Genomic DNA, 21,646 nt, shown 5'->3' on the forward strand with positions numbered 1-21,646 from the left:
GCACTCCCTTCATAGAGGAGCCTTAAATAGCTACTGTGTGAAAGTGAAAGCGTTATTATCCTTTGTCCATTTTTGAATTTTGTGCCCTAAAATGACTTAAGATAATTTACGTAGACTGTTTAAAACTTATAGCTGAATCCGCCCACCACCCTCCCCCACCACTGGCTCGACTGGTAAAGTTTCTGCCAGGGTGGAACTGATCCGACCATTAAGAGGCTGGATTTTCTAACCTCATTCTGCATTTAATTGGGTGACCATATTTTGTCAACTGAATTTGAGTTGACATAGGGCTGAATTTTACTGCCCCTCGACGCCATGGGTCGCGGCGCAGGAACCAGTAAAATTCTCCGGGGAGAGGCCCGCCTCGACCTGCTACATCGAGAAGGGCCTACCGCATATTGCTGGCGGCGAGGGGACCTCAGTGTGCACCCCGCATCCCACCCCCCCTCCCCCACCCGCACTGCCTGGTGCAGGCCCGTCATCTCCAGATGTAAATTAACATTAATGATATTCAAATTTACTTACTTGCAGGCGGCGGTCATCCCACACCGATTTTACGGTCTCCGTTCAGCCTGCTTGCGTCTTTGGAACTCCGCACAGAGTTCCAAGGCGAGAACCTGGTGGGGAGGGGGGAGGAATAAAATTTTCAGGGCGGGAGGGGTGGAGGAGCTGGGAAAACAATTTTGATTAGATGTGGGGATGGTGGAAAGGGGTTGAAGGGCAAAAGATTGAAGGTCGTGGTGGGGGGGGGGAAGTTTGGGTATATGAGAAATCAATTGTTGGTCATTTCGGGCAATGAAATGACTGCTGTGGGGGTTGGGGAAGGGCCTCCATCACTGAATTTTATATTTAATAAAAATTACAACTGATGTCCCTCTAAAAATTAATTGTAAGGGCTTAAAGCCCTTTAAAAATGGCGCCGGAGCCTGTGTGGTGGTGCTGGATGCTGTTGCCGGGGACGCGGCGGCCGCCCCTACACATCATTGGGTGCGGCTGCTCTGCCCCTACTATTTAAATGAGCCCCCACGCGAAATATTGCGGGGGCTCCTCAGCAGCCCTTCTGAGTCAGAAGCTCACCGAGTTGAAAGCATGCCTCCGAGGCACACGGCGCGCAATTAAAATTCAGCCCACAGAGTGGGAGCACACAAAGTAGCCAGGATGGAAAATGTAGGTTGTGCAGTGTGGTGAAGCAAAAATTGGTAGCAGCCCATATTTTAAAGGTTGCACATATACACTATAAATGCGAAACAAATGAACATTTAGTTACCACAAATATGAAGTCACTCTATTGAAGCACATTCAGACACCATTTATAACTAATGCAGAGACTATTTAGGAAGGTCAATTTTTCATTTCCACTGTTTATAGACCTTGGTCAGTGCTGGGTCAACTTTGCAAAGAAAATTAGTAACAAAATTTGACCTAGCACATGCCATAAGAGCAGATTTACCTTTAGCAGTAGTTTTGCATTATTTTATAGATGTTCTGCCTCCACTCAAAATAGAAAATACTGACTGACATATTGAACAGAACATTGACGTTTCCTTTCCATTTGGTGGCAAATATTGAAAATTCTTTTGAAACTGGTTGTTAAAGCAGTAATTATACTTCTTTTGACAATGTCATATTCATTTTACACCGAATCTCAAATCTTGCCTATGCTCTATGCTCTACACTATTCAGTGGGCGTCATAGCTATGGCAACTGCAATGGTGCAGTACAAATCTATGTTATAGCTAATAGTAATAATAACAATAATAGGTACATTATGGATATTTCTCACTAATACATTTATTATTATTATTTAGGCATTTAGTAGACACCTTCATCCAAGGTAACTTACACTACATACTCTGTGCTGTACCTCACTTATCCAACATAATCCAACATGAGAAATCAAAAGTTAGGGTATTCATGAACTGGGGGTTCTTTCAAGAACATTGTTTGCTTGAGGACACAGAACCTCTTCCGGGGACTGTCCTCGGAAAATGGAGACCTAGTGTCATCCAAGCATTTGAGTCAGTTGATCCCTCCTGGAACAGTTGTGAATCCACTTGTTTAGTATCCTTTCCTATATCTCCCACTATATGTTAATAAGGGTAACTTTGTTTTTTATTTCTTCACGTACTGGGAGTTTTTTGTGGTTTAGATTGATAGAAATAACAAATATACATTAAACTCATTAGACGCACATAAAATATAAATTTAAAAAAATTGAAACCCTTATTTTTAAGTCTGCTGTTAAGAGGTGCAGCCTATGGTTTATAGTTCCATCCTCACAGTTTAAGCCAAATGCTGTTTACACCATAATTTAAGATTCCCGAAGAGCTCTCTGATGGCTTAATGGGTGAATGTAAGAAACTGATCCATAGGGACCGGGAGTTTCCCAGATTTAACCCCTGTGCTTAGATAGCTGATTTTAGCTGGGACAATGTTAGGGTTGCCACCATTGACCCCAGCTACCACAGTTTGAGAGGAGAAAAATCAAAATAGATTCCCCCCTCAGTTTCCAGCATGGGAAGATTTTTTTCTTGGGATGGGAGTGTTACTGGCAAGGCCAGCATTTATTGTCCATCCTTAATTGCCCTTGAGTAGGTGGTGATGAGCTCCTTCTTTTACACTGCAGTCCATGTGATGCAGGTACACTCACAGTGCTGTTAGGAAGGGAGTTCCAGGATTTTGATCCAGGGATAGTGAAGGAACAGCGATATGGTTCCAAGTCAGGATGGTGTGTGGCTTGGAGGGGAACTTGCAGCTGATGGTGTTCCCATGAGTCATACTGAAGAGACTGGAAACAGTGTGCAATGGGAGGTAGAGCAACTACTTACCAAGGCCCCAAGTGGGAGCCAATGATGTTGGCAAAGAAAGTCCTGAAGTCCTGGAAGATAAATTTAGGAAATTAGGAAAACCAGCTTTGGAGCAAGACTTAACAGGTCATGCGCTAGAATGGAGAAGGATCAGAATGTTAGGGAAATCAATCAAATCAGAGTCATGGTGTCAGGAAGAGGAATTCTACTCTTTTGGGCATTGGTATCAGTTCTGGGACAGATGGAACCTATTCTGCAAGAATGGGCTACATCTGAACATGGAGTGTGCAAAATGGTTAAATAGGGAATTGATGAGGTATCTAAATTAACAAAGGATTACCGTGGGGGGGGGGGGGGGGTGGGGGGGGGGTGGTAGGGAAAACAAAACCAACTGGGATAAGCTCATAGTGAAGGGAGAAATGTTTGAGGATAATATTCATGCAGAAAACAATTTAGCAAGCGGGATATGGAGTGGTGTAATAAAATTCAATGGACTTTTTTTTAAACAGGGTAACAACTGAAGTAAAGTTAGGGGGTAACGGACAAAAATTTTGGGAAAAGGAGTAATGTTAAAAAACATGTTTTTAAAACAGTAAAATGCCGCATTGTACTCCATAGAATGTGGTAAATAAACTCGGCGAGCTGGTAACAATTACTTTAAAGGAAAACTGAAACCTGGCTTCAAACTGGTCAAGAAAATGGAGTAAAAATGCAAGCTCACAACTTGCCGCTTCTGTGTTATTTCTTTACTAATGTCTCTACAAAATACATACAAGACGACCTTTACAAAGTCACAATGATTAGCTTGTCAGTCTTCTACAAGTTTATAATTAGAGCAGCATCATAAGAATTGCTAGTCCTTGAGTTCAGACCTCCATGTTTCTGTCAGGAACAGAAGAGTTGCTTCAGTTGTGTGTTAACGTTCTGTATTAATCCGTGTCCATACAGAATTGCAGTGGTAAAGTTTCAATACTGCGCTTCTACCTGTGAAAGTCTCTCACAGATAGCGTTGTTTCCTGAAATGTGCCTCTTCTACTTTATAATCTTGGCTGAGCCAGGATTGCTTTAGCATGGGAACAGGATTTTGGGGAAGGTTGGTGCTCAGTGTAATTTCTCCAAACCAGAATGGTAAAATTCATCAGGCATCTGCCCTTGTTACAGCTTCCTCTGACTGAACTACATTGCTTGACCATCTAAAAGGAAATAAACCTCTCTAAACTTCAACAACAATTTGCTTCACATTTGTTCATGCCTGTTTAGAAAACAAAAGGTGTCACAAAGGTCTTGTGTTAATCTGTAATACTGCTGCCTTTAACCAGGTTTTTAATGATAGTTTCAACATCTTGCAGCCATTCAGGAGCCTTGAACTCCTCTGCTAAAGCTTTCATTCAGTGGTAGTGAAACTGCCGACATCCACTATTAGCCAAAATTACAATTGTGTAACAATTTCCAGCTGTCTTTCTAAATGGAACAGTCATTGTCATTATTGTAGTTAGAGAGGGCTCAGAAAACGAAGAGAAGGCGTGGTGGGAAGTAGGTGACCAGTGCACTAGTATTAGACATTTTTCTCCATGACTGATCACAATACATCTAAAGCTTCTCCAAAAGTAACTTGCAATTTAGGGTCCTGTTTAATAGCAGGTTCAACTTACGATACTGCTCTGCAAAGTTCACTGATAATTAAAAGGCAGCGTGAAAAGAAAGGGAAGACAGTACATGAGCTTCCCAAATTAGGGTAGCCAGGTGTCCACTCTCTGAGCAGCAGATTTTACTCACTATAAGGTTACTGCACAATATTGCACTTCTGGTCTGCTGAGCCTGAGAGCTGAACACAGTCCAGCGATCGGCACAGACCTTGTGAAAAGAGTTGAGTTTCTTGTAATAGATGTATCTTAACCCTTCAGTTGAAAGGGTCTGTTATAACATACAAAGCCAGGTAAGGTACACTGGGAGCTCATCTAGTTTCCAAGCAAGGGGTTACATCACTGAATGGGTGTAAGTCTACTTTGAATCTGGTCATCAAAAGATTTTAAATATTGTCATTTAGGACCGGAAAGGAAAGAAAGGTGAATTCCAGCTCACTTGTAAAGTACTTAACACATAGATTTAACAATGGGATGGGAACACAGAATGGTGAAGAGTTTGTCATAGTTGGTCAATGATAAAGTTGGTGCAGTGGGATACTGTGATTGCTTTCCTTCTAGATTCAGGCATTTCAATCCTGACTGGTCTGGCTGCCAATGAACTTTTTTATGATTTAGAGTCACTCAAAAATAGTATAAAACTTGAAATCTGAACACTCTGTGCCCTTAAGAAGCTGAAGTAAAGGACCCTGTCTTCTGGGTTAGCTAGCCTGTCAAATAAACTACTTTTAAGCTACTATTAAGGTAATAAAATAGCTTGGAAGGAATTAGAGCCAACAACATTTGAAATAGGTCAGATGTTGAGAGAGAATACTTATCTTCATGGAATTAACTCTGCTAGTCTAGACATAAAACCCCTACTTTGGTGGGCTGCCTTAATTTTATTTTATTCGTTCGGGGGATGTGGGCGTCGCTGGCTAGGCCAGCATTTATTGCCCATCTCTAATTGTCCTTGAGAAGGTGGTGGTGAACTGCCTTCTTGAACCGCTGCAGTGCTTGGGGTATAGAACACCAACAGTGCTGTTAGGAAGGGAGTTCCAGGATCTTGACCCAGCGACAGTGAAGGAACGTCAATATAGTTCCAAGTCAGGATGGTGCATGGCTTGGAGGGGAACATGCAGGTGGTGGTGTTCCCATGCATCTGCTGCCCTTGTCCTTCTAGGTGGTGGAGGTCATAGGTTTGGAAGGTGCTGTTGAAGGAGCCTTGGTGAATTGCTGCAGTGCATCTTGTAGATGGTACACACTGCTGCCACTGTGCATCGGTGGTTGAGGGAGTGAATGTTGAAGGTGGTGGATGCAGGGCCAGTCAAGTGGGCTGCTTTGTCCTGGATGGTGTCAAGCTTCTTGAATGTTGTTGAAGCTGCACCCATCCAGGCAAGTGGAGAGTAGTCCATCACACTCCTGACTTATGCCCTGTAGATGGTGGACAGTATTGGGGAGACAGGAGGTGAGTTACATGTGGCAGAATTCCCAGCCTCTGACTTGCTCTTGTAGCCACAGCATTTATGTGGCTGGTCCAGTTCAGGTTCTGGTCAATGGTGACCCCCAGGATGTTGATAGTGAGAGATTCAGCGATGGTAATGCCATTGCATGTCAAGGGGAGATGGTTAGATTCTCTCTTGTTTGAGATGGTAATTTCCTGGCACTTGTATGGTGCGAATGTTACTTGCCGCTTATCACCCCAAGCCTGGATGTTGTCCAAGACTTACTGCATTTGGACATGGGCTACTTCCGTATCTGAGGAGTCGCGAATGGTGCTGAACATTGTGCAAACATCAGCAAACATCCCCATCTTATGATGGAGGGAAGGTCATTGATGAAGCAGCTGAAGATGGTTGGGCCTAGGACACTACCCTGAGGAACTCCTGCAGTGATGTCCTGGGACTGAAGATGATTGACCTCCAACAACCACAACCATCTTTCTTTGTGCTAGGTATGACTCCAGCCAATGGAGATTTTCCCCCCTGATTCTCATTGACTCCAGTTTTGCTTCTTGATGCCATACTCGGTCAAATGCTGCCTTAATGTCAAGGACAGTCACTCTCACCTCACCTCTTGAGTTCAGCTCTTTTGTCCACGTTTGAACCAAGGCTATTATGAGGTCAGGAGCTGAGTGGCCCTGGCAGAACCCAAACTGAGCGTCACTGAGCAGGTTATTGCTAAGCAAGGGCCACTTGATGGCACTGTTAACGAATCCTTCCATCATTTTACTGATGATTGAGAGTAGACTGATAGGGCAGTCACTGGCTGGGTTGGATTTGTCCTGCCTTTTGTGCACAGGACATACTTGAACAATATTTCACATTGATGGGTAGATGCCAGTGTTGTAGCTGTACTGGAACAGCTTTTCTAGGGATGTGGCTAGTTCTGAAACACAAGTCTTCAATACTATTGCCGGAATGTTATCAGGGCTCATAGCCTTTGCAGTACCCAGTGACCTCAGCTGTTTCTTGATATCACGTGGGGTGATTCGAATTGGCTGAAGACTGGCATCTGTGATGCTGGGGACCTCAGGAGGAGGCCGAGATGGATCATCCACTTGGCACTTCTGACTGAAGATGGATGCAAATACTTCAGCCTTGTCTTTTGCACGGATGTACTGGGCTGCCCCTTCATAGAAGATGGGGATGTTTGTGGAGCCTCCTCCTCCTGTCAGTTGTTTAATTGTCCAGCGCCATTCATGACTGGATGTGGCAGGACTGCAGAGCTTATATCTTGTCTTTGAAATTGTTTTGAGTGAAGTGTGATTAGTAGCTTGATAACTTCTTTCGAGGAGGAAATCATTTTAATACCCAAGCAGTTTGTGTACTGTGAGGAGTTCTGGGCACTACACCTTAGGAAGGATATATTGGCCTTGGAGGAAGTGCAGCATAGGTTTACCAGAATCATGCCTAGACTCCAAGGGTTAAATTACAAGGAGAGGTTACACAAACTCGGGTTGCACTCCCTTGAATTTAGAAGGTTGTTGGGTAATTCCTCCGGTATGACCTTCATCTCCGCTCCATTAAGTCCAAGTGATGCAGACTTAGATGGATATGGCGGACAGCTGGTTTAGCCATTCATCTCCACATCTGGCTAGACCACATAAAGCACTATCAGGTCCTGCTCTCGTCTGTAAAAACTGCTCACTACTCTAAAATTATTCTGGAATGTGAAGAGAACCCCCAACTTCTTTTCTCTACTGCAAGCTGTCTTCTTAAATCTTTTTCCCCTGTCTCCTCTATCCTCACCTCCAATGACAAGTGCGAGATGCTCATAGATTTAGTTGTCACCAGATTGAGACCAACCAATCAGTTGCCTCTGTCATTTCCCTCCCTTCCTGTAGCCCACCGGGTCAAGCTTCCACTATTGCTCCTGCCTGCCCTAGCCCTGAACTTGTTTCCTTCTCTAATTTCTTTCCTACCTCCTCACATCCCCTCCCCAAGCTCATCATGTCCTTGAGACCCACCTCCTGCTCACTTGATCTTATTCCCACTAATCTACAGACCACCCAATGTCCCTTCCTGGCTCCGCTGTTAGCTGACATTATCAAAAGTTCTCTCTCCACAGGTTCTGTCCTTTTCTCCTTCAAATCTGCTGTCACCACCCCTCTCCTCAAAAAAAACCAACTCTTGATCCCTCTGTCCTTGCAAACTACGGCCCCATCTGCAATCTCCCTTTCCACTCCAAAGTCCTTGACCATGTCGTCGCCTCCTAAATTCGCCCCCATCTTTCCCGGAACTCCATGTCCGAATCCCTCCAATCAGGTTTCTGTTCCTGCTACAGTACTGAAACAGCTCTTGTCAAAGTCACAAATGCATCCTACTTGACTGTGACAAAGGTAAACTATCCCTCCTTGTCCATCTCGACCTGTCTGCAGCCTTTAACATGTTGACCATACCATTCTCCTCCAACGCCTCTGCACTGTCATCCAGCTGGGTGGGACTGCTCTCACCTGGTTTCATTCTTTTCGAGCTAATCGTAGCCAGAGAATCACCAACAATAGCTTCTCTTCCTGTTCCCGCACCGTTACCTCTGGTGCCATCAAGGATCCATCCTTGGCTCCTCCTGTTTCTCATCTCCATGTTGCCCCTTGGCAACATCATCCGAAAACACAACCCCAGTTTCCACATATACGCAGACGATACCCAGCTCCACCTCACCAACACCTCTCTCAACCCCTCCACTGTCTCTAAATTCTCAGACTGCTTATCTGACATCCAGTACTCGATGAGCAGAAATTTCCTCTCATTAAATATTGGGAAGACTGAAGCTTTTGAATTGATGCTCAATCAGTTGCTAATTTTAAATGTGAGATTGATGGATTCTTGTTAACCAAAGATATTTAAGGAATATGGGCCAAAGGCATTATTGCAGATTAGCCATGATCTCATTGAATGGCAAAACAGGCTCAAGAGTCTACGTGGCCTTCTCCTGTTCTTATGTTCGAACCCCTTGTCTATCCCTGCAAAAAGGTGAGTGGAATCACTTCACTCATTGTAGCCAATTTTATAATCTGAGTAGATACTGAATTCCTCAATCACTGTCTGTAAATTAGGTAGTGAGGCCTATAGATTGTGATATAATGGATGTCAGTCACATGCAGAGAAACCTTGTGCTCCTGTTGGCTCACCCAGTATTTGTAACTGATCTTATTGCCACGGGGGCAGTGAGCAGGGAGTAGGTACATGCTCCTATCTTCTTCCTTTTTGTAGCATTAATGGAAAGGAATTTAACAACATGCCAAAAAATTACTAACTTGGTTTTTATCGGGCTGATGAATTTAGGAGAGGAAGCTTTAAGTTGAAGCGGCTTCACCCTTTTTTTTTGAATGATTGGTTCTTAAAGAATTCTGTTGTTTTCTGTCACCAATTTTGTCCTCCTCTCTTAAAGATATTAGCCCTGAAATTCCTCCAGAGGTCTTTTAGGAGTGGATCCCATCAGTGTTGAATATCTCCATACCTGCTAATTGCATCCCTGATCCCATCACATTTTCCAGGCAATGGGGTATTTGCATGGATCAAGACATTAACGGTGCAGTTGAAGCCCTTGCCTCAGGATGTTCACTGCAGTCACTGTGTCCAGTGGTGGCGAGAGTGAATGTTTAAAGTGGTGGAAGCAGTGTCAATCAGGTGGACTGGTTTGTCCTGGATGGTTTTGAGCTGTTTGAGTCTTGTTGGAACTGCGCTCATCCAGGCAAGTGATCAGCATTCCATCACACTCCTGACTTGTGCCTTGTAGATGGTAGAAAGACTCTGGGGCATCTGGTGGTGAGTCGCTGATCACAGAATACCCAGCCTCTAACCTGCTTTTGTAGCCACAGTATTTGTGTGGCTGGTCCAGTTTAGTTTCTCGTCAAAGGCAACTTCCAGGATGTTGATGATGGGGGATTCAGCGATGGTAGTGCTGTTGAATGTCAAGGGGAAGTGATTAGACTCTCTCTTGTGGAAATGTCATTTCCTGGCACTTATGTGAAATCATCATTTGGTAGTACAGAACTTGAGTATTGCTGAAAATAGAGACATGTTGTTGAAGCTTTTCATCTTGCACTCATCAGGGCAATCCACAAGAATAGCAATGTAAGGGAAAACAACAACTTTATACGGTATGAGAAGAGAGTGCTGATTGGTTGGCAAGTGAATTCTGATTGGTAGAGGTGTTGCCATGGAGAAGGCACCAGTTTCCGGTGACTGACAGTTACCTGCCAAGCTTTGTTTGAAATGTAAAACGGGCAGCTTGACTCTGATTGGTCAATGCATTGCCCTGAAGAATAAACCAGTGAACAGCTGACACTTATTTTGTTTAGCTGGAACAGGTGCAATGTTTGTACATGTTCTTTCTATCTGCAAAGAACAGAGCCCTGTGTATTAATATTATGTAGTTTCCAGTGCGTGCAAATGTGCTACACTGCGAGCCCTGCTGACAGTTGAGACATGTTGCTGAAGCTTTTCGTCCTGCGGATTGTTCTGATGTTAGCATGCAGGTGCAGAAAGTAATTAGGAAGGCAAATGGAATTTTGGTATTTATTGCTAGGGGGTTAGAGCTTAAAAATAGGGAAGTCTTGTTACAACTCTACAAGGTGTTGGTGAGGCCACACATGGAGTACTGCGTACAGTTTGGTCCCCGTATTTAAGGAAGGATATACTAGCATTGGAGGCAGTTCAGAAAAGGTTCACTAGGCTGATTCCTGGGATGAAGGGGTTGTCTTATCAAGAACGACTAAACAGGTTAGGCCTTTATTCATTGGAGTTTAGAAGAATGAGAGGTGATCTGACTGAAATATATAAGATTTTAAGGGGGCTTGACAGGGTAGATGTTGAGAATATGTTTCCTGGTGGGGGAATCTCAAACTAGGGGACATAGTTACAGAATAAGGGGGCACACATTTAAAACTGAGATACGAAGCAATTTCTTCTCTCAGAGGGTGGTGAATCTCTGGAATTCTTCACCTCAGAGAGTTGTGGAGGCTAGGTCATTAATTGTATTTAAGGAGGAGGTAGATCGATTTTTGAAATCTCGGGGAGTCGAGGGTTATGCGGAGCAGGCCCGAATGAGGAGTTGAGGCCTGGGACAGATCAGTCATGATCTTATTGAATGGCGGGGCAGTCTTGAGGGGCTGAATGGCCTACTCCTGCTCCTATTTCTTATGTTCCTATGTTATGTTCTTAACATGTCTCTATTTTCAGCAATACTTATGTGTTACTTGGCACTTATCAGTCGAAGCCTTAATGTTGACCAGGTCTTGCTGCATGCAAATATGGACTGCTTCATTAGCTGAGTTGTGAATGGTACTAAACACTGTGTGAACATCCCCACTTCTGACTTTATGATGGAGGAAAGGTCATTGATGGAGCAGCTGAAGATCTTTGGGCTGAGGACAGTACCCAGAGGAACTCCTGCAGCGATGCTCTGCTGATCTTCAGTCTATGTATATGCCCATAAGTATGTGCATATCTCTAAACAAGGTAGATAGCTAATTTTGCTTTTGTAGATAGCTTTTCTACTCTGATTAATGAAGAAAACATGAACAGAAAATGAAAGAAAAATACTGAGAATGCTGGAAATCTGGAACAAGGACAGTAAACACTGGAAATATTCAGCACATCAGGCAGCACCTGTAGAGAGAGAAACAGAATTTAAGTTTCAGGCAGATGACCTATCAGACCAGAATCTGTTTCTATATAAACAGAAAATGAATAGAGTCTGATAATATAAATTAATATCTCTTATTTTTGAAATGCATGCATATCAGTTGTGCATGCGTGTAATTTTGAATTTTTTTTTTAATCAATGATTATCATGAAGGAGATGAGGGTAGTCTTAGAGTAGTAGGATAGGTGCTGACCACACTTTTTGGCAGTCATCATTACCCTTCTCGTGAACTTTCATGCCCCCACCCCCCCCAATATATATTGTACTTTTACAGATAGAAGTCTGGAGCATAAAACTCCAAAATATATGTTCCGTACCACACATTGGATGGCACAGAGGTCATAACGATGGTCAGAGTGTAATGTGGAAAAATTCACATTCGCGCAACTAGAGGGTGCTCTTCTGTGATAGGGCTAAAGCATATTCTTACAAAATCATGAGGAGGATTTGCTCTGCATTTGGCCTATGCTATTCCAGATTCTGTTACTTGATGCTGACACAAAGTAACAAAGTGAAGGAATATTTCAACCCACACTGTTAAGATTAAAAATAGATAATGCAAAAAAAAACAAAGGAGACTGTAATACTGTAATAAATCGAGCTCCATGTCATCCGTTTTACTGATTTTTATCAAAGTATACTTCGTCATTTCATTTGCTGCTACTCAATATTTTCAATTTTCAGTATTTTTTGTTTCATTATTGCTGATTAAAAAAATCCAATCTTTATATAGATTTAACTGCCAAATTCTTATTTCTATTTCTTGAACACACACACTCAAGTTTGGGCCCTTAAATAAATTGGCTAAGGATTCTTGCTGAAATACATTTGCCTTTCATATCATCATAACAAGAATCCTGAGGACATCATGTGATTTGCATACTGTGTACCAATTTTGTCCCTTTGATTTGCACAGCCTATCTCCGTAACCTCCTCCAGCTGTACAACCCTGTGACAACACAAGAGCAACATACAGAGGATGCTGGAAATTTGAAATAAAAACAGAAAATGCTAGAAATACTCAGCAAGTCTGGCAGCATCTGTGGAGAGAGAAACAGAAGTAACATTTCAGGTCTGTGATCTTTTCAATCCCCTGACAACTCTGTGTTCCTCTAATTCTAGCCTCTTGTCCATTGGCAGTTTCCATCTTCCCTTCATTACCAGCTGTGCTTTCAGCTCTTTTTTTATTCGTTCATGGGATGTGGATGTCACTGCCTATGCCAGCATTTATTGCCCATCCCTAATTGTCCTTGAGAAGCTGGTGGTGAGCTGCCTTCTTGAACCACTGCAGTCCTTGGGGTGGAGGTGCACCCACAGTGCTGTTAGGAAGGGAGTTCCAGTATTTTGAACCAGCGACAGTGAAGGAACAGCGATATAGTTCCAAGTCAGGCTGGTGTGTGGCTTGGAGGGGAACCTGCAGGTGGTGGTGTTCCCATGCATCTGCTGCCCTTGTTGTTCTAGGTGGTAGTCACAGGTTTGGAAGGTGCTGTCTAAGGAACCTTGGTGCTTTGCTGCAGTGCATCTTGTAGATGGTAAACACTGCTGCCACTGCATCGGTGGTGGAACGAGTGGATTTTTAACATGTTGGATGGGGTAGAATCAAGCTGGCTGCTTTGTCCTGGATGGTGTCGAGCTTCTTGAGTATTGTTGGAATTGCACTCATCCAGGCAAGTGGAGAGTATTCCATCACACTCTTGACTTGTACCTTGTAGATGGTAGACAGGCTTTGGGGAGTCAGGTGGTGAGTTACTCGTCGCAAGGTTTCGAGCCTCTGACCTGCTCTTGTAGTCATGGTATTTATGTAGCTACTCCAGTTCAGTTTCTGGCCAATGGTAACCCCTAGGATGTTGATAGTGGGGGATTCAGCGATCATAACGCCATTGATTGTCAAGGGGAGATGGTTAGATTCTCTCTTGTTTGAGATAGTCATTGCCTGGCACTTGTGTGGCACCAATATTACTTGCCACTTATCAGCCCAAGCCTGAATATTGTCCAGGTCTTGCTGCATTTCTACACGGACTGCTTGAGTATGAGTTGTCATTAATGGTGCTGAACATTGTGCAATTATCAGCAAACATCCCCACTTCTTTTTCATTGAAGAAGCAGCTGAAGATGGTTGGGACTGGAACACTAGCCTGAGGAACTCCTGGAGCTGAGATGATTGATCTCCAACAACCACAACCATCTTCCTTTGCGCTAGGTATGACTCCAACCAGCAGAGTGTTTTTCTCCTGATTCCCATTGACTCTAATTTTGCTAGGGCTCTTTGATGCCATACTCAGTCAAATGCTGCCTTGATGTCAAGGGCAGTTACTCTCACCTCACCTCTGGAGTTCAGCTGTATGCTCTAAGCATTGGAATTTCCTCCCTAAACCGCTCCTCTCATTTACAACGTTCCTTAAAACCTATTTCTTTATGTGGCTTGGTGTTAAATTTTGTCTGATAATGCTACATTAAAGGGACTATATAAATGCAAGTTGCTGTTTATATTTCTTCTTCTGATTCTACCCAATTTGAAGAAACAAAAAAAAAATCCCATAATTTCTTTTCAAAACTAAAAACTAAAAACATGGAGCTCCAATAATTAGAAAACACAGATCCAGGTAATTTGGCTATATACAACTGAAATATTGCACATGGATTACACCACAGGGTCATAGCATAGCCACGCCAAAAGTCTAATTTTAAACTATGAAATGCATCTTTACTCATGGCCAATCACAACTGAAAAAAATTATTCTTGAGAACAAAGAACAGAAAATGAGTATGTGTGATAAAAATGGATTTCGGTAAAGGCTTCAAATTCAAATGCAGATGTCATAATTCTTCAGGTAAAATTGCACTTCATATTCTAGGGGTATAACTTACAAAACTGGCACAAGTGTTCTCCCATAGCTGGCAGTAACTAGTAACTTCACCTAGTATGAACATTTGCAGCACTATTCAGAGGACAAGTATTTGTTCTAAATTTCAGGTTTGGAATAAGGACATTATAGGCAAGCCCAACTATTATTACTTATCCCTGGCTGTCTTTGAGAAGGTAATGGTGGGACATCGTGTGATGGAAGTACTCCCACAATGTTGCTAAGCAGGGTGTTCCATGATTTTGACCTAGTGATTCAGAAGGAATGGCAATATATGCCCAAGTATATTTAATTTTATGCCTTACATTTGGTCTGACAAACTGTGCTGTATACAAACGTCCTGCTGTTAATCTGGTGCACGTGAGCATTAGTCCATCTCTCAAGTGCTGGCCGATTCATCTCTAGTTTGCCTTCACTCTGGACCTCCAAACTATTTAATCTTTCTCCTTTTTCAATTTCAGTGTATCAGCAATCATTATCCCCAACCCTCCGATATCAACACATCATCTACCATCTTCTCTCAAGTGTAGAAAACAACATTTGGAACTAATGCCAAGTGGAACGTTGAACAGATAGCAAATCGGACCATCAGGCCTGTTGCTGATCCCTGACCTCATACAGCCTTTAGATTACAGCATTTCAAAGAGCACAAATATTAAATATTAAAATAATATAGGACAGAATTTTAGGAATTCATAAAGACTACTTCAAACAATGTGTCACCATTAAAGTTGAGAGATATAGCTCTTCCATTGCTTCAATTGGCAAATTGTAATGAAGTCTTGCAGTGCAGTAGGCCTCTTGTTTTTTTTTAATCCTTTCATGGGATGTGGGTGGCTCTAGCAGGCCAGCAAATCTTCCCCATCCCTAATTGCCCTTGAACTGAGTGGCTTGTTAGGCCATTTCAGAGGGCAGTTAAGAGTCGAACACATGGCTGTGCATCTGGAGTCACTTGTAGGCCAGGCCAGGTAAGGACAGCAGATTACCTTCCCTAAAGGACATTGGTGAACCAGATGGGTTTTTACAACAATGATAGTTTCGTGGCACCAATATTGAAGCCAGTTTTTAATTCCAGATTTTTGTTATTTGAAGCTGCCGTAGTGGGATTTGAACCAGTGTCCCCAGGGCATTAGCCTGGGCATCAGGATTACTAGTCCAGCGACATTACCACTACACCACCGACCTTGATGGTTCGCTGCAGGAGGCAGGCAAGAAAATATTTCGCAAGTATTTCTGGCTAATTTTCACCCTGGTGAAACAATGTGATTTGAACCAGGTTCTTATAGAAATGGCTATCTATGCCAAAGAAAATTAGACCCTCCCAACACTTCAGCCTAACCTGCTATATCAACTGAGTAATTCATCTCGACATCATGGGCATTAACAAATATTAACAAAATATAACCTCACAACCACCTCTCTTGATCTCTCCACATATCTAAATTGTCACACTGCGCATGTGACATCTAGTACCGGATGAGCAGAAATTTCTTCCAGTTAGATGTTGGGAAGACTGAAGCTACTGTCTTCAGTCCTCACCACAAACTCTGTTCCCTCGCCACCCATTCCATCCCTCTCCCTGGCAACTGTCTGAGGCTGAACCAGACTGTTTGCAACCTTGGTGTCATAATTGATGAGATGAGCTTTCAAGCACATATCCACGCCCATTAAGACTATTTCCACCTCCGTAACATTACTGGCTCCACCCCTGAAACCCTCATCCCTGCCTTTGCTACCTCCAGACTTGACAATTCACTCCTGGTTGGCCTCCCACATTCTACCCTCCGAAATGTGAGGACGTCCAAAACTCTGCTGCCTGTGTCCTAACACACACCAAATGCTGTTCACATATCACCCTTGTGCTCTCTGATCTACATTGGCTCCTGGTTAAACAACACCTTGATTTTAAAATTATCATTGTTTTCAAATCCTTCCATGGTCTCGCCTTTTCCATCACTTATTTCATCCAGCCCTACAACCCTCTGAGATATCTGTGCTCCTCATATTCCGGCCTCTTGAGCATCCCTGAATTTAATTGCTCCACCATTGGTGGGCGCACCATCAACTGCCTAGGCCCTAAGAATCTTTGGAATTTCCTCCCTAAAGCCCCCTGCCTCTCTACCTCACTTTCCCCCTTTAAGACACTCCTTAAAACTTAACTTTTGACCAAGCTTTTGGTCATCTGCTCCAATATCTCATGTGGTTCAGCGTCATATTTTGTTTTATAATGCTCCTGTGAAGCACCTTGGACTGTCGTACTACATTAAGGGTACTGTATAAATAAATACTAGTTGTTGTTATTAGTCACAATTACAAGCCTGAAGGGTAGGTAAATTTTTGGGGGGATTTGTCCAAACACTGGACATCTTTAAGTCAATGAGCCTTTCAAGTTACAGAAACAGGTGTCCACTTGTACTGCATGGTCATAATACGAACATACGAATTAGGAGCAGAAGTAGGCCATTCAGCCCCTCTAGCCTGCTCCGCTGATCTGTGTGTCTTGAATTCCACACTTCCATCTACCCTTGTAAGAAAACTGTGAGCTATCTACCATACACATCTCCTATACATCTACTGCCTGATGCTATGTTGGGTGCCTTGCTCTGCTTAACTATAGATTGAATCTAACAGGCAGTTATGAAAGATTTTTCAGGTTGACCTTGACGAACTCAGAATTATAGTAGTATCATGTTCATCAAACTTCTTCCAGGACATATATGCGTTCCTGGCCACCTAATCATAGGAAATAAGTAACAAAGATCATTCAGGTATCAAAAATTTTGTTTATGAGTAAGTTAGGCTTCTTTTCTTTGGAGAGGCAGCTTGTGTTATCCAATTGAGGTATTTAAGAAAGAGATCGATAAAGTATTCAAAACAGTGAAAGCTTCTATCTCTCATTTGAACCCAAACATTGGGAAGTTAGAATAAAGGGAAGACAGTGGAAACTTTTCACACAAAAGATAATAGATGTGGCATAAGCTACTGGAGAACAGAACTGGAGGAGATAATAAACAGACTCAAAAGTCAATTGCATACATTTTGAGAGAAAAGGAATTAAGAGAAAGGTTTAGAAGGCAGGTAGGAAAAGTTGATTTATGAAACAGGACAGGGCTAGTTTGTCATGTTTACCTAAATAACAATAGTGATTACACTTCAAAAATAATCGATTGGTTATAAAACACTGGGGATGCCCCGAGGATGTGATAAGGCATTCTATAAATATGAGTTTGTTGTTAAAGGTCTTAGTGACCTTTGCATGTGCCTACATTCTTTTATCCTTGTGCTTTTATCTCACAATCCCAATGGGTTTGTCGATGTCATTTCTGCAAATAATGTAATCACACCAATAGAAGTAGTTTCTCTGTGAATGAGCTACATAGGGAAGTAAGTGTGAGGGCTTTGATCATTTTTTTGACAAAAAAGGAGCATCAATCACCTCCAGTGAATAGACAAAATCAATCATACACAATGGTTAGCGTAGTTATGCAACAGTTGTCACTTCCCTGGATTTTGAACTTACAAAACATAAAACAGTAAAATGAGTACATTATAGCATCTGAAGAACTAAAATAGGTTTTGAGTCACTTTCCCTTCAATTTTGTTCTTTGCACTCTTCCTGTCTTAGAATACTGGCACATTATGGTGTACTTTTGTATGGACACCAGGATTCATCTAGTACTTCACCTGGGTGTCTATTCTTGAGCTTTTATAAATAAGGAGCATTAGTGGCCTTTTTTTATTCGTTCATGGGATGTGGGTGTCGCTGCCAAGGCCAGCATTTATTGCCCATCCCTAATTGCCCTTGAGAAGGTGGTGATGAGCTGCCTTCTTGAACTGCTGCAGTCCATGTGGTGTAGGTACACCGACAGTGCTGATAGGAAGGGAGTTCCAGGTTTTTGATGCAGCGACAGTGAAGAAATGGCGATATAGTTCCAAGTCAGGATGGTGTGTGACTTAGAGGTTAACTTGCAGGTGGTGGTGTTCCCATGCGCCTTCTGCCCTTGCTCTTTTAGGTGGTAGAGGTGACGGGGCTGGAAGGTGCTGTTGAAGGACCCTTGGTGAGTTGCTGCAGTGCATCTTATAGATGGTGCAATTCAGCTACTGGGAGGGGTGATGAGGCACGCCTTTTATTAGCAAAGCCCAAGTATGTGCTAGCAGTTATGACTTAACAGCATCCTAATGTAAGAACCCTGCCTGAAGCCAACTACAGCACTGTGTAAAAACTGGCTTCTAGGCAAGACCATTTTGTAAAGCTCTATTTTCAAACTATCAAATAAACCTGCAATTTATATTTAACCAAGTGACGGAACACTCAATTTCTTGCACAAACATAATTTTAACAGATGAGCAAAAGCGTGATTTTGGAATGATTATACATATTTTAAGTACTTTGCATTTATGAAATAAAGTTGGTCAGAATATTATGTACATTTATAAAAAAAAAATCAATGAGAGCTTATTTAGTGGTGGCGAAACTTTTTTCCAAAAAGAGATAAAACACTAAGCATATGAAGTTGAAAGCCAGGTTGGTTGTTTCATTTTTTATTATCAAAAGAATATTCTTGTTGCATAATTAAAACAGATAACAAGGGCATTGAAGTATCACAAGTACTGCATTACATTATTTGAACAAGTGTACCAGACATTAGAAGAAAACTTTCACTGGTTGAACTTGTACGACAGGTGGACAAACATTTACCGACCTGAACCTTGACCAGTGCCACAAAGCAAACAAAATATTGTCTGAAGTATTTTCTGTATGCAAACCACAAAGGGGTGGTGATAACGAACTAAGCTACATCCCACCAATAAAAGATTTTCATTACATAGCAAGTTGGGCTGCGGTTGCTCATTTTCATTCAGCATATTAAACCTTTAAACAATCCCTATTACAATTATTCCAACACAGCAAATTAAAATGCAAAATTATGTAGTCATCCATCTTTCTGCTACAAAACACACAAAAACAACCCATGAAATGCCATGATGCGAATGATAAATGTCAACATAGTGCCTCTTCTTCCAAGTATAGCACTGGCATGTATGGTTAAATGAAGACTGAAGCCATTCATTTAGCAATGGTAAACTGATGTAAAATTTTACAGCTGTTAAATGGCTCTGTTAAATGTTATAAAAGCAAAATACTGCGGATGCTGGAAATCTGAAACAAAAACAAGAAATGCTGGATTCACTCAGCAGGTCTGGCAGCATCTGTGGAAAGAGAAGCAGAGTTAACGTTTCGGGTCAGTGACCCTTCTTCGGAACTGACAAATATTAGAAAAGTCACAGTTTTTGTTTCTGTTAAATGTTATATGTGAGAGGTTTACTACATTTTATGGAAGTGAGCATTTTCACTGCCTGGCTGAATAGTGAACAAAATAAGAGAACATGCATGTAAACTAGCACTTGGTGTAAATCATCTCCTAAATTACTAAATTTTATTAAGATTCCAGGGGTTCTTTATTCTCAGGTATCTCTCCAGTGAAGGTGAGTTTTAGTTCTTTGCTCACTTGTCAGAAGCTCACTTGTATCTGCAAATGATGAATTTTCCATACTGTGAAACAGCACGGCTAACAGTAAATAGTCAGATATCCATTATTTCTTGTAACTAGTTGAAGTCAATTATAGCATTAGTGCAAGTTGATCTTTGATAAAGAAGTTTCTGAAAACTTTTTTTCAAAGTCTGTCAATTGTAATCAATTTATTGTACATTGCGTTGGACTAAAATGGATTTCTGAATGTCAGATTTTCTTGCTGTATCTAGTTACAATTTCCTATATGTACACTGTAAGCCAGAACCAAAGGCACAGCATTTCAATTTATAGCAAAAAAAAGTAGATATTTTCCAAAGGCTGAGTTTTATTTAATAATTGGTTCTGTGAAAGCATTTCTTGGTCTTTGATGTGTGACCCCCAGCTTAGCAATAATCATTCCCTGTACTTCCTTCCCCCCTCCCCCCAAATCCATTTTTTAGCCACAATGGTTGGATGTAGCATTGGGAAACAAATTTGGTTCCATTGTAATTATACACTGTAATTTCCTAGGCTGTCTTTATCAGCAACCCAAACCCAATAACTAACCCCATTAAAAACTCCTGTAAAAGTAAGGGTATTCAGCAAACAAGAAATCCACCTATATTTGATCAGAGAATACTTCACAGTCACCTGCACATGCAAATTATTGACATTTTATTTAGAGGAACAGAAAGATGCCTAAAATACATGATTCTGACAAAAGTCTGGAGTGTTATGTACTCACTGAAATGCAGAAGACATGTTTGAAAATGGTATACAGTCTAATAATTGCAGATAAGAATTTTTCATTCCCATTATCTATTTAGTACAAAACAAATGCCATACGTATTTTTAAAAATACCAAATTTGTGTCTAATTCAAAACCATGAATGCAAACAACTGTATTAAACAAAAATGTTTGATTTTAAGTTGGGCATCATCTAATAGATAAAAAAAGTGGTATGATAGTAACAGATATAATCTGCAATAACTACAGAGTTTACCATCTGCCACTAGAAAATGTGCAGGATGGGAAGGTGGAGGGTTGAGGGTGGGGAGGAAGAGGAAGATGGGAAGAGGTGGAGGAGGAGGGTGGAAAGAGGAGGAGGAGGAGGGTGGGAAGAGAGGGAGGGAGGGCAGGAAGGAAAAGAGGGAGGGGAGGGGGGAAAAGAGGGAGGGGAGGGGGGAAGAGAGGGAGGGGAGGGGGGAAGAGAGGGAGGGGAGGGGGGAAGAGAGGGAGGGGAGGGGGGAAGAGAGGGAGGGGAGGGGGGAAGAGAGGGAGGGGAGGGGGGAAGAGAGGGAGGGAGGGGAGGAGGGAGAGAGGGAGGGAGGGGAGGGGGAGAGAGGGAGGGAGGGGAAAGAAGGAGGGAGGGAGGGGAGAGAGGGAGGGAGAGAGGGAGGGGAGGGGGGAAGAGAGGGAGGGAGGGGAGGAGGGAGAGAGGGAGGGAGGGGAGGGGGAGAGAGGGAGGGAGGGGAAAGAAGGAGGGAGGGAGGGGAGAGAGGGAGGGAGAGAGGGAGGGAGGGAGGGGGAAGAGAAGGAGGGAAGGGGAAAGAGAGGGAGAGGGGGAGGGGGAAGGAAAGGGGGAGGGGGAAGGAGACGGAAGGAGGGGGAAGAAAGGGAGGGAGGGAGAAAATGATAGAGGGAGGGGCGAGAAGAGAGGGAGGGAGGGGCAGGAAGAGAGGGAGGG

At 42.6% G+C, this 21,646-nt stretch overlaps 1 protein-coding gene across 1 annotated transcript in view; it reads right to left on the reverse strand.

Moving 5' to 3' along the window:
- Window positions 1–3,566: 3,566 nt before the first annotated feature.
- The window catches only part of atg5 (ATG5 autophagy related 5 homolog (S. cerevisiae)), a 289,336-nt gene continuing 271,256 nt past the window's right edge, over window positions 3,567–21,646 (reverse strand). Inside the window, exon 8 of the mRNA XM_068027020.1 lies at window positions 3,567–11,544. Coding sequence (XP_067883121.1) covers window positions 11,534–11,544 — 11 coding nt within the window. The 3' untranslated portion in view covers window positions 3,567–11,533. The remainder of the gene's footprint in view (window positions 11,545–21,646) is intronic.

The sequence above is a fragment of the Heterodontus francisci genome, chromosome 3 (genome assembly GCF_036365525.1).
Source record: "Heterodontus francisci isolate sHetFra1 chromosome 3, sHetFra1.hap1, whole genome shotgun sequence".
Taxonomy (NCBI): domain Eukaryota; kingdom Metazoa; phylum Chordata; class Chondrichthyes; order Heterodontiformes; family Heterodontidae; genus Heterodontus; species Heterodontus francisci.